The 13,335-nt window shown below is 40.1% G+C and overlaps 1 protein-coding gene across 1 annotated transcript; it reads left to right on the top strand.

The window, feature by feature from the left end:
- Positions 1–351: 351 nt before the first annotated feature.
- LOC112216874 (secretory phospholipase A2 receptor) lies at positions 352–3,216 on the top strand. Its single transcript, XM_024377015.2, has 5 exons — positions 352–457; positions 898–983; positions 1,132–1,494; positions 1,660–2,001; positions 2,318–3,216. The coding sequence occupies exons 2-5, from the start codon at positions 947–949 to the stop codon at positions 2,680–2,682; spliced, it is 1,107 nt and encodes a 368-aa protein (XP_024232783.1). The 5' UTR covers positions 352–457; positions 898–946; the 3' UTR covers positions 2,683–3,216.
- Positions 3,217–13,335: the final 10,119 nt, after the last annotated feature.

The following is a 13,335-nucleotide window of genomic DNA, read 5'->3' as shown; positions in this document are numbered from 1 at the left end:
GATACAAACACAGCTCAATAGTTCTCGCAACACCTACAGAAAAGTTATCTTTCACACCAACACATCCAGAGTATCAAATATCCTTACAAAGTTCCAGTAATGGGATCATTTTCAACATAAACATCACCCTCACTGTATTAGGTCTATTACTCTTTTAGAGATGAGTTGGGACGAGGGGTGCTGGTGAAGTGGGGTTCATGTGTTCGTCTTAAGAAACATTTGTGAATCTCATTGACAGTACTTTATAAAGGTTATGTGTTGTTTGCGTGCCACCCAGGACATTTTATTGTAGTGTAATAACTTCATTATGTGTTTTATTACACTGTTCGGCCTTGTGTTTTGAATATACACATAGTTAGGCAGAGCCTAGCTTAGGATGCACTGTTTCTAAACAGATCACACCTCATCATATTCGATTCATACCAGACCCATTTATTCTCTACAAAAGCTACAGCAGGTAAGACAGACTTTTGATATATTTAAATGTTTATCAATTTTACCATGTTATTTGTGTAGTAACTAATCACATGCATTTTAATAAAAAGTTACAGTAACCTAAGGACCACTTTTAATGTGGATTCATATTAAACATTACATTTTTTTTAAACTGCCTTCTTGTTGAAACTAATAAGGAAAATATTGTATTAATAATATACATTAAATGTTAGTCTATTGATCTCTAAATGTGCATATTCAATTAATTAAAGTTTGTTTTATCAGAAAATAATGTCAGACGTTGTTTACATTACTGACTTTTTTTTTGTGATCAATCATGCAGCTCAACTCTTGTAATGATGCAGGCGCTGTAGTACTAGTACCTGATTCAATTAAAAAACTCAAAGCCAAAGTGTGATAACCGTCAAATCCTAAATATGACACCTCTTTCTTCTCACGCAGGACACCATCCCATCACCTCTCCTCTGTCACTCCTGACCCTGCTGTCCCCATGGAGATGACCTCTCTCCTATTCCTACTCTGTGCAGGTATAGAATTCACTTGACCTAACAAAACACAAAACACAAAACAGTATGCTGTACGCACAATACGACAAACCACACTAACTTCTCCTCTGTCATTTGTTTTCTGTGTGCATGTTTACATTTCACATAATGAAATAGTCTCTGTCCTCAGGTGTCTGCTGCACAGCCGCACTCAGCCGCCTCAAACAGTTCCATCTCATTGAAAGGAGTTTAAAATGGACAGATGCACAGGACATCTGCAGGAAGAACTACACTGATCTTGTCACTTTGTACAATCGGGAGGAATCTGAGCAGCTGATACAGGTCATGGCATCTCAAAGCAGCTATTCAGCCTGGATAGGTCTCCATCGCACAGAGCACAGTCTGAAGTGGTCCAATGGAGACACTGTTAATGACACTGCATGGTCACCACTTCCAAGCCCGTGCACAGAGCCAATGTGTGCAGCCATACTCAAAGATAATACAACATGGAAGAATTGTAAAGAGCAGAAATACTTAATGTGTTACAGAGAAGGTAAAACATTCCATACTACAACAAACATTAGATTTCCTAGATGTTGTTGCTCCTCATCAACATCTAGTTAATATTATTATAATTCTTCAACAATTTCTAGATATCATTATTTTATATCAAACTAAGTTGAGTAGAGTAAAATGTTAGTTCATTGTGTGTGCGCAGGGTCTGGTGATTCCTTCCTGATTGAACAGAACATGACCTGGTATAAGGCTCAGAGTTACTGCAAGGAGAACTACACTGACCTGGTCAGCATCAGGAACGAGGGACAGAAGGAGCAAGTGAAGAAGAAAGGAATGAACAGCACCTCTTCTTACTGGATCGGCCTGCTGTATGATGACTGGGAGTGGTCTGATGGAGGGAGATCTGCCTACAGAGACTGGAGCACATCGACAAACTATCCTATAGCAGGACAGAATCACACTGTTCTTTACCGGACTGAAAAAGACACATCTATACTCACAATGCCACATTTAAATGATGCAACATATACATTCTGCTCTGAAGGTAAGTTGTCAAAGAGGAACATAGTCAAACTGCTTCTTATTTGTATGAAAGGTTGTTACTCTATATTGATAGTAGCCTGGTCAAGGGGACTGAACGCTGCACTCCCTTTCTATTCCCTTCACTTGTCAAGTCAAACACAATGCAGGGCTATCATGATATCATGCTGGTTCCACCGGGCTATAATGACATATAACTATTACTGAAATTATTATGTGCCTGCTTATCTTGCCCCTAATATCTGAGAGTTAAAATGGGTGCCAAAACAAGCTAATATGAACAAGTTAAATATCTTGAATACCACATTTATGTCTTTCAGGATCAGTTCGCATCCACAATATCAGTGAAAGAAAGTCTTGGGAACAGGCTCTGGACTATTGCAAGAAGAACTACCATGGACTGCTGCGTATTGAGACAGAAGAAGACCTGGAGGCAATCAAGCAGAAGTTTAATGGGACTGATTTTACTGGTCCTGTGTGGGTGGGTCTGAGACAGAGCCGTCTCTTTGGGTTCTGGGTCTGGACCAATGGGCTGCAAGTGGGGTGGAGTAACTGGGAGGGAGACAGACAGCCTGAACAGCCTCTGTCCAACCACTGTGGTGCCATGGCAATGGAGGAGGGATACAAGTGGAGTGATCAGGATTGTCTGTCCAATCGCTTTTTTATTTGTGAAGAAGAGTTGTAATACATTTCCAACTTGTTAATTGAATTGTCTTTACTATTTCTCACATTTTGACTGTGTGTTTTTTTTTAGGTAATTGCTGATTGAAATCTTGACAAAGATTTTTTTTATGTTTAAGCTTTCAGCATGCAATGCAATGTACAATATACATAGTCATTGACATAACATTTTATCAAAAATCATTGAGTAAAATTGTGTGATATTTCAGATATTTTAAAAATGTAAATAAAAAAAATATAGAACATTATGTCATATTATTAAAATATTTTATTCACTTGTCATAATACGTTTGACATTAAGCAAACTTGTTTATCCTAGATTTACCCATGTCATCATTATTGTAACTATGGGTTACTGTAATTAATACTCTAGACAGTCTAAACACAATTTTATTTAATTATTAGTATCATGTTAACGATGACTAAGCAAATAAAAATGATAGTAAAGTCATATATTTTATATAATGGACATTGTAAACATACTCTCTTCTCCCAATTTCTGTTCTTACTTTAGAAAAATAAACAAAACATAAGAGGGTTTTTTTGTCTTCTTTTAAACACACACAAACACAGATGTTGCAACAAGATGTCAGTATGAGTAACTACCAGACATAACAGGGATGAGTGGATTCCGCCATCTTGTCTATTTCAAGTTCTCTCTCACTGATTGAGACAGGTGGGTGTCCATCCCCAAGTGTCCCATGTCAGGATGACAGACACCTGCCTCGATCAATGAGAGAAGACTTGAAATACAGTAGACATAGAAGGCAGCGTACACATTGTTGGATTACTTCATGGAGCAAAAAATATAAATGTATTTTTATAAATTCAAACGGACCTCCTACAAGTGGACGCAGACATTTTATGAGACTGCAGAATCAAATAACATTCCAAACAGGGATCAACAGGCCCTTAGTAGGAAAGGGCATTTATACTGAATAAAGAATATGGAACAATTTCAAAGATTTTAATGAGTTACAGTTCATATAAGGAAATCAGTCAATTTAAACAAATTCATTAGGCGCTAATCTATGGATTTCACTTGACTGGAAAGGGGTGCAGCCATAGGTGGCAGCCAGACCTACCCACTAAGGAGCCAGACCCAGCCAATCAGAATGAATATTTTATTACAGACAGAAATACTCCTCAGCCCCCACCCTAAGACGCAGGTGAAGCTGGTGAAGAAGCCGCATGGAGGGGCTGGCGTGGCTACACAAGGTCTGCGGTTGTGAGGCTGGTTGGACGTGCGGCCAAATTCTCTAAAATGACATTGGAAGCAGCTTATGGTAGAGAAATTAATATGCAAATCTCTGGGAACAACTCTGGTGGACATTCCTGTAGTCAGGATGCCAATTGCATGCTCCCTCAAAACTGGAGACATCTGTGGTTTTATGTTGTCTGACAAAACTGCACAATTTAAAGTGACCTTTTATTGTCCCCAGCAAAAGGTGCACTCGTCTAATGATCATTCTGTTTAATCAGCTTCTTGATATGCCACACCTGTCAGGTTGATGGATTATCTTGGCGAAGGAGGGGGATGTAAATACCTTTGAGCAGAACATTTGAGAGAAATACGATTTCTGGGTGTCTGGAAAATTTCTGATATTTTTTTATTTCAGCTCATTGGACCAACACTTTACGTTTATATTTTTTGCTTAATGTAGATTGTGCATGTTAGCATTAACTTATACCAGTAACACTCTCGATAGACACATCACAACATCAATGTACCTACTGGTTAAGTAGTTCAAAATATTTTCTGGTACCAATCTCTGACCCCATACACACTCAGTTTGTGCAACTAATTTACAAGACAATTGACACGACAGATAGTTTGTCTGCACAAAAATGATTACGTAAACATCTCGCGGTTCCTCGGCGATCGTTGTGGAAGTATTTGTGTGGAGACAAACTATGTTGTGTCACAAACATGTCTGTTGCAACTTGTATCACAAGTGATTTCTCAAGTCTGTTGTACATCATTTGTACAACCTGAGTGTGTACGTGGCGTAACTCATTTTCTATATAGATGGGTTGGCTGACAACATCAAGAATAAGATGCGTGTGCATTGATGAGCCAGAAGGCCATGTGGTGTTATGATTCTGAATGGTCAGATAGCTAGCAACAAAGCAAGAAGCTGCCTTGTGGCTCATTTCAGCTCATTGTATCTTATTGATACCATGTCTTGTTTTGAGGTGTTGACTCAGGTCATGTCTATGCTTCAGTGGCTACAATTTGATAGCTAGCTGAGCAACAACTGTAATGATGTATTTGAGAGACAAGTATTCATTGCGCAAACTTCAATAAACATTTGGGGATGAAATATAGATTACCTGTTGTCAACAATCTAAACCAATCCTGTCTGTTTTGCAACATAGTTTTTTTTTGCTAAACAACCAACCTGTCTATTAGATACAATAACTTTAAAGACATGCTCCGGTACTTTGGTGGCTAAGAATTCATTTTTATAAACTTCCAGCTTTGGGCTGGATGTGTCTATGTGTAGTTTCATACATGTGTATTGAGCAGAATTATTTTCAATTTGCCACGAAATCTCTAGTTTGAAACACTTTTGGCTCATGAGTGCCAATTTCAGAACTACTGGCTAAAAATTATTCAAAATTCTCCAGAGCATCTCTTTAAGTCGCTTGGATAAAAGCCTCTGCCAAATTACTAACATGTCAAATGTATCTTCTAGGCAGAAGTGGAATGTTCTGTGAAATTAGCTGCGTGCCTTTAAATGAATTTAAAGCATTGATTAAGGATACTCTTAAGGGGAATGTGTTCGCCTCTGGTTGAGTGCTTGTTGTAATATATTTGCGCGTGTTGGAGTACTAGCATGTTTTTGTTGTGTTTTGTCTTTTAACAATGTGAACAGGGCACACTTATAAAAGAGAACCTGTTCTCAATGTGTTTTACACTGAATAAATAAAGGTAAAATTAAAATACATTTGAGAGGTGAGGTGAAGTGTAGAAAATGAAGGAAATCTATAGTTAATGGTCCTGTTAAGCCACCGTAAAGTAAGCATGATATATATGCATTATCAACACAGTATGTTGATATGTAGCAGACCAAGTTTTAGAATAATATTTCAACTACAGTATATACACATTAGACCCCTTCAGACTGGAGGATCAGATCCCAGAACAGATCCAGTCATTCTCTACACAGCCCATGGCATGTGAAATAGATATTGTACCAATTAATCTGAGAAACTGATAACACTGGACCAGTTTGTGAGGTTATTAAATGCATGTAACCTGAACACAAAAGCTAGATTGGTAATTTCAATGACCCATCGTAGTATTGCTATGATGTCATGTTTATGATGATAAAGTGAAGGAATTGCATTGAGTTTGAATTTTGGAATTGGAACTTTCAAAATGTAGTGTTGATTTTGATTTCTGAAATATTAACGGTCAATGTGTTGGATGTAAACTCCTACATCTCACACCTCCATCCTCATTCAGGAAATTTTATTTATTTTACCTTTATTTAACCAGGTAGGCAAGTTGAGAACAAGTTCTCATTTACAATTGCGACCTGGCCAAGATAAAGCAAAGCAGTTCGACAGATACAACGACACAGAGTTACACATGGAGTAAAACAAACATACAGTCAATAATACAGAATAAACAAGTCTATATACAATGTGAGCAAATGAGGTGAGAAGGGAGGTAAAGGCAAAAAAGGCCATGGTGGCAAAGTAAATACAATATAGCAAGTAAAACACTGGAATGGTAGTTTTGCAATGGAAGAATGTGCAAAGTAGAAATAAAAAATAATGGGGTGCAAAGGAGCAAAATAAATAAATAAATTAAAATTAAATACAGTTGGGAAAGAGGTAGTTGTTTGGGCTAAATTATAGGTGGGATATGTACAGGTGCAGTAATCTGTGAGCTGCTCTGACAGTTGGTGCTTAAAGCTAGTGAGGGAGATAAGTGTTTCCAGTTTCAGAGATTTTTGTAGTTCGTTCCAGTCATTGGCAGCAGAGAACTGGAAGGAGAGGCGGCCAAAGAAAGAATTGGTTTTGGGGGTGACTAGAGAGATATACCTGCTGGAGCGTGTGCTACAGGTGGGAGATGCTATGGTGACCAGCGAGCTGAGATAAAGGGGGGACTTTGCCTAGCAGGGTCTTGTAGATGACATGGAGCCAGTGGGTTTGGCGACGAGTATGATGCGAGGGCCAGCCAACGAGAGCGTACAGGTCGCAATGGTGGGTAGTATATGGGGCTTTGGTGACAAAACGGATTGCACTGTGATAGACTGCATCCAATTTGTTGAGTAGGGTATTGGAGGCTATTTTGTAAATGACATCGCCAAAGTCGAGGATTGGTAGGATGGTCAGTTTTACAAGGGTATGTTTGGCAGCATGAGTGAAGGATGCTTTGTTGCCAAATAGGAAGCCAATTCTAGATTTAACTTTGGATTGGAGATGTTTGATATGGGTCTGGAAGGAGAGTTTACAGTCTAACCAGACACCTAAGTATTTGTAGTTGTCCACGTATTCTAAGTCAGAGCCGTCCAGAGTAGTGATGTTGGACAGGCGGGTAGGTGCAGGTAGCGATCGGTTGAAGAGCATGCATTTAGTTTTACTTGTATTCAAGAGCAATTGGAGGCCACGGAAGGAGAGTTGTATGGCATTGAAGCTTGCCTGGAGGGTTGTTAACACAGTGTCCAAAGAAGGGCCGGAAGTATACAGAATGGTGTCGTCTGCGTAGAGGTGGATCAGAGACTCACCAGCAGCAAGAGCGACCTCATTGATGTATACAGAGAAGAGAGTCGGTCCAAGAATTGAACCCTGTGGCACCCCCATAGAGACTGCCAGAGGTCCGGACAGCAGACCCTCCGATTTGACACACTGAACTCTATCAGAGAAGTAGTTGGTGAACCAGGCGAGGCAATCATTTGAGAAACCAAGGCTGTCGAGTCTGCCGATGAGGATGTGGTGATTGACAGAGTCGAAAGCCTTGGCCAGATCAATGAATACGGCTGCACAGTAATGTTTTTTTATCGATGGTGGTTAAGATATTGTTTAGGACCTTGAGCGTGGCTGAGGTGCACCCATGACCAGCTCTGAAACCAGATTGCATAGCAGAGAAGGTATGGTGAGATTCGAAATGGTCGGTAATCTGTTTGTTGACTTGGCTTTCGAAGACCTTAGAAAGGCACGGTAGGATAGATATAGGTCTGTAGCAGTTTGGGTCAAGAGTGTCCCCCCTTTGAAGAGGGGATGACCGCAGCTGCTTTCCAATCTTTGGGAATCTCAGACGACACGAAAGAGAGGTTGAACAGGCTAGTAATAGGGGTGGCAACAATTTCGGCAGATAATTTTAGAAAGAAAGGGTCCAGATTGTCTAGCCCGGCTGATTTGTAGGGGTCCAGATTTTGCAGCTCTTTCAGAACATCAGCTGAATGGATTTGGGAGAAGGAGAAATGAGGAAGGCTTGGGCGAGTTGCTGTTGGGGGTGCAGTGCTGTTGTCCGGGGTAGGAGTAGCCAGGTGGAAAGCATGGCCAGCCGTAGAAAAATGCTTATTGAAATTCTCAATTATGGTGGATTTATCAGTGGTGACAGTGTTTCCTATCTTCAGTGCAGTGGGCAGCTGGGAGGAGGTGTTCTTATTCTCCATGGACTTTACAGTGTCCCAGACCTTTTTTGAGTTAGTGTTGCAGGAAGCAAATTTCTGCTTGAAAAAGTTAGCCTTGGCTTTTCTAACTGCCTGTGTATAATGGTTTCTAGCTTCCCTGAACAGCTGCATATCACGGGGGCTGTTCGATGCTAATGCAGAACGCCATAGGATGTTTTTGTGTTGGTTAAGGGCAGTCAGGTCTGGGGAGAACCAAGGGCTATATCTGTTCCTGGTTCTAAATTTCTTGAATGGGGCATGTTTATTTAAGATGGTTAGGAAGGCATTTAAAAAAATATCCAGGCATCCTCTACTGACGGGATGAGATCAATATCCTTCCAGGATACCCCGGCCAGGTCGATTAGAAAGGCCTGCTCGCAGAAGTGTTTCAGGGAGCGTTTTACAGTGATGAGTGGAGGTCGTTTGACCGCTGACCCATTACGGATGCAGGCAATGAGGCAGTGATCGCTGAGATCTTGGTTGAAGACAGCAGAGGTGTATTTAGAGGGGAAGTTGGTTAGGATGACATCTATGAGGGTGCCCGTGTTTAAGGCTTTGGGGAGGTACCTGGTAGGTTCATTGATAATTTGTGTGAGATTGAGGGCATCAAGTTTAGATTTTAGGATGGCTGGGGTGTTAAGCATGTTCCAGTTTAGGTCGCCTAGCAGCACGAACTCTGAAGACAGATGGGGGGCAATCAGTTCACATATGGTGTCCAGAGCACAGCTGGGGGCAGAGGGTGGTCTATAGCAGGCGGCAACGGTGAGAGACTTGTTTTTAGAGAGGTGGATTTTTAAAAGTAGAAGTTCAAATTGTTTGGGTACAGACCTGGATAGTAGGACAGAACTCTGCAGGCTATCTTTGCAGTAGATTGCAACACCGCCCCCTTTGGCAGTTCTATCTTGTCTGAAAATGTTGTAGTTTGGAATTAAAATTTCTGAATTTTTGGTGGTCTTCCTAAGCCAGGATTCAGACACAGGGTCATCCAATCACCTCTCCTCCCCTCCATCTCTCCTGACCCTGCTCTCACCATGGTGATGCCCCATCTCTTACTCCTACTCTGTACCTGTTAGGACTCAAACATCTGTATTTAACCACAACATACAGTAACCGTATGAACAACATATCAAACCATAAATAAACCTATCATGCTTCATTTGTTGGTCATATGCATACTTAACGTTTGTGTGATAAAATACATTCTATATTCAGGTGTCTGCTGCACAGACACACTCAGCCGCCTCAGACAGTTACAACTAATATAAGGGTCAATCACCTAGACAGAAGCTGGGGACTACTGCCAAGAGCACTATATTGGTATTGTCACTTAACAATCAGGAGGAAGCTGAGCAGCAATGGACAAATAAACTAAAAAGCTGATTAGAAGTGTCAATGTTATCGAAGCTAACTTTAACTTAAAAAGAGAATCACTACTTGATATACAAACTAGATCATTGTGAGAAAATCTGGTGCTTCCCAGAATTAAAGGGGATTAAGGTGAAGATCTAGAGAGTATGGTGAAAGATTATGGTTTAAGTGCTGCAGGTCCCGGGGGATACCGTTGACCAAATTAAATGTGTACATTGTGGGATCTCACATTTTGCAAACAGACGGTTTGAAAAAAGCATGTGATCAAACAAAGCTTCTGACATCATTGATGACATAGACACTTGAGGAGTTCATACTCTTGTGTAAGTCTCACAAAAGCTACAAAAGTGTCCGTGCTAAACTTGAGTATGTGATGACAATACAACACGAGCCAGAACTAAATTTACTCTCAAGGGTGGCCTAAGATCTAATTGAAAGCCAAGCCCCCACTAAGCAACACCTCCAGTATTCTGATCTGACCCGGTGGGTCATAGCTCAATAACCCAGCATTAATACCCTAACAACCCAACTAGAGCCCCAACTAGCAGGGTCAAAATAACCCAATGTGTGTTCTATCCAATATTTACCCTAATTGCGTTGTTTTAAACCTGGCAGTTCTTATAGTCGGTATGAGGCTCAGAGTTACTGCAGAGAGGAGTAGACTGACCTGGTCAGCATCAGGAACGATGGACAGAAGGAGGTGGTGAAGAAGAGAGGGATGACAACCTCCACTCCTTTCTGGATCCGCTTGCTGTATGATGGATGGAGATATGCCTGTAGAAACTGGTTACTGAAACCAAGTGATGACAAACCCTGTGTAAAATGAATTACTGATAGCTATTGAGAGTGCAAACCAAGGAGATTCATTCTGCTATGAGGGTGAGTGAAAGTCCAAATAGAAAAGTCCAACCATGAGTAGGATACAGGATAACTGTAGTCATAATACATGTAAAATTGCTATACAAAAGGTTTTTAATTATTTCAGCCAATATTTCAACACAGTTCGGTAAAGACAGAGAGATTAAGATGGTTCATATTGCATCCTTGACATGTATCAGTGCAAGGGTTATAAAACGGTTAAGATATTTTTTTAAATAACCCTTTATTTTTCTCTTATGAATTGAACTCCTTCAGACTACTTTGAGGAGGTCCAAGTTTGTGGAGCAGAACCTGAGGGCAGCTCGTCTCCCTGGTCCCGCGTGGCTGGGTCTGAGACGGAGATGTCGATTTGGATTCTGGGTCTGGACCGATGGACAGACACTGGGATGGAGATGATCAGGGCTGTCTTTCCAGGCGTTATTTTATCTGTGAGGAGTGATACATTTCCCCCCTTTTCATTCCCTTCTGTCAATCACTACCATTCTACACATTTTGATCAACATGTTGTATTTAGGCAATTGCTGATGGTGAAAAATATTGCCAATGTTTTTTCAAATTTTTCCAGCTTGTTTTTTTTTTTACCTCAGTAGGATACATGATGTCCATTGTTTCTCTTTACTCCATTTCTGTTCTTACATCACATAAATAAACAAAACAGTCTTCTTTTCAAGATACACAAACACCATAATAATGGCAACATGGCGTCTGTACGAGTAACTCCAGGAGTTTACTGGAAACCAAATAATCTTCATATTCTCAGATATCAATGATTTCAGGTATTACGAGATTTTCCCCTGACATGGCAGCAAAACACAACATCAAGAAAAGTTACATTAACATAAGTGCAGTGCCTTCAGAAAGTATTTATACCCCTTGACTTATTCTACATTTTGTTGTGTTACAGCCTGAATTCAACATGGATTCAATTGTTTCTTCTCTCACCCATCTACACACAATACCCCATAATGACAAAGTGAAAATATGTTTTTGCAAATATATTGAAAATGAAACACAGAAATAGGTTCTCACACCCCTGAGTCAATACATTTTTGAATACCCTTTGGCAGCGGTTACAGCTGTGAGACTTTCTGGGTATGTCTGACAGCTTTGCACACCTGGATTGGACAATATTTGCACATGATATATTTTTGAATTCTTAAAGGCTAGGGGCAGTATTCGGAAGTTCGGATGACTGACGTGCCCAAAGAAAACTGCCTGTTAATCAGGCCCAGAAGCTAGGATATACAAATAATTGGTAGCATTGGATAGAACACATTCTGAAGTTTCATAAAACTGTTAAAATAATGTCTGTCAGTATAACAGAACTTATATGGCAGGTGAAAACCAGAGTATAATCCATCCTGAATTTTTTTTGAGGTCACCACCCATTGAAATGCTTGTCTATGGGATATTCAAAGGAAATCCTCCCAGATTGCAGTTCATATGGCTTCCACTAGATGTCAACAGTCTTTAGAAAGGGTTTCAGGCTTGTTTTTTGAAAAATGAGTTTGTTATTGTAGTTTTTCAATGTGGCTTTCATTTTGGACTGTAGTTTTTTGACGCTTGGATGAGGGCGCGCACTTCGTTATTTATCCCCAGTATTGAACATACTACATTCCGTGTTAAATTGTATCATTTATTTACATATTAGGGTACCAGAGGATTGAATAGAAACGTTGTTTGACTTGTTTGGACGAAGTTTATTGGTAACTTTTGGGATTCCTTTGTACGCATGTTGAATGAGTGGAACGGGTGGATTACTGAATCAAACGCGCCAACTAAACTGCCTTTTGGGGGATATAAAGAAGGACTTTATTGAACAAAACGACAATCGCCATAAAGCCTTTTTGAAAACTGACAACGCGGTTGGATTAAAGCTATGTCAAGTTGGTTGTTGATCATTACTAGACAACCATTTTCAAGTCTTGTCATATATTTTCTAACCCATTTTAAGTCAAAATTGTAACTTGACCACTCAGGAACATTCAATGTTGTCTTGGTAAGTAACTTCAGTCTATATTTGGACTTGTGTTTTAGGTTATTGTCCTGCTGAAAGGTGAATTTGTCTGCCAGTGTCTGTTCGGAAGCAAACTGAACCAGGTTTTCCTCTAGGATTTTGCCTGTGCTTAGCTCTTTTTATCCTAAAACACTCCCTGGTCCTTGCCGATGATGAGCATATCCATAACATGATACACTCACCAATATGCTTGAAAATCGGAAGAGTGGAACTCAATGATGTGTTGTGTTGGATTTTCTCCAAACATAATGCTTTGTATTCCGGACACAAAGTTAATTTGCCATATTTTAAGCAGTTTTACTTTAGTGCCTTATTGCAAACAGGATGCATGTTCTGGAATATTTGTAGTCTTTACAGGCTTCCTTCTTTTCACTCTATTATGTAGGTTAGTATTGTGGAGTAACTACAATGTTGTTGATCCATCCTCAGTTTTCTCCTATCACAGACATTCATTAAACTCTGTAACTGTTTAAAGTGGCCTCAAGGTGAAATCCCTGAGAGGTTCCCTTCCTCTCCGGCAACTGAGTTAGAAAGGACGGCTGTATCTTTGCAGTGACTGGGTGTATTAATACACCATCCAAAGTGTAATTAATAACTTCACCATGCTCTTTGCAAGGCATTGATTAACCTCCATGATCTTTGTGGCTGAATCTGTGTTTTAAATTCACTGCTTGATTGAGGGACCTTGCAGATAATTGAATGTGTTGGGTACAGAGTTGGGGTAGTCATATAAAAATCATGTTAGAGACTATGATTGCACACA

Source organism: Oncorhynchus tshawytscha, linkage group LG17 (genome assembly GCF_018296145.1).
Source record: "Oncorhynchus tshawytscha isolate Ot180627B linkage group LG17, Otsh_v2.0, whole genome shotgun sequence".
NCBI lineage: Eukaryota > Metazoa > Chordata > Actinopteri > Salmoniformes > Salmonidae > Oncorhynchus > Oncorhynchus tshawytscha.
This window is presented reverse-complemented; position numbering and strand designations above follow the sequence as displayed.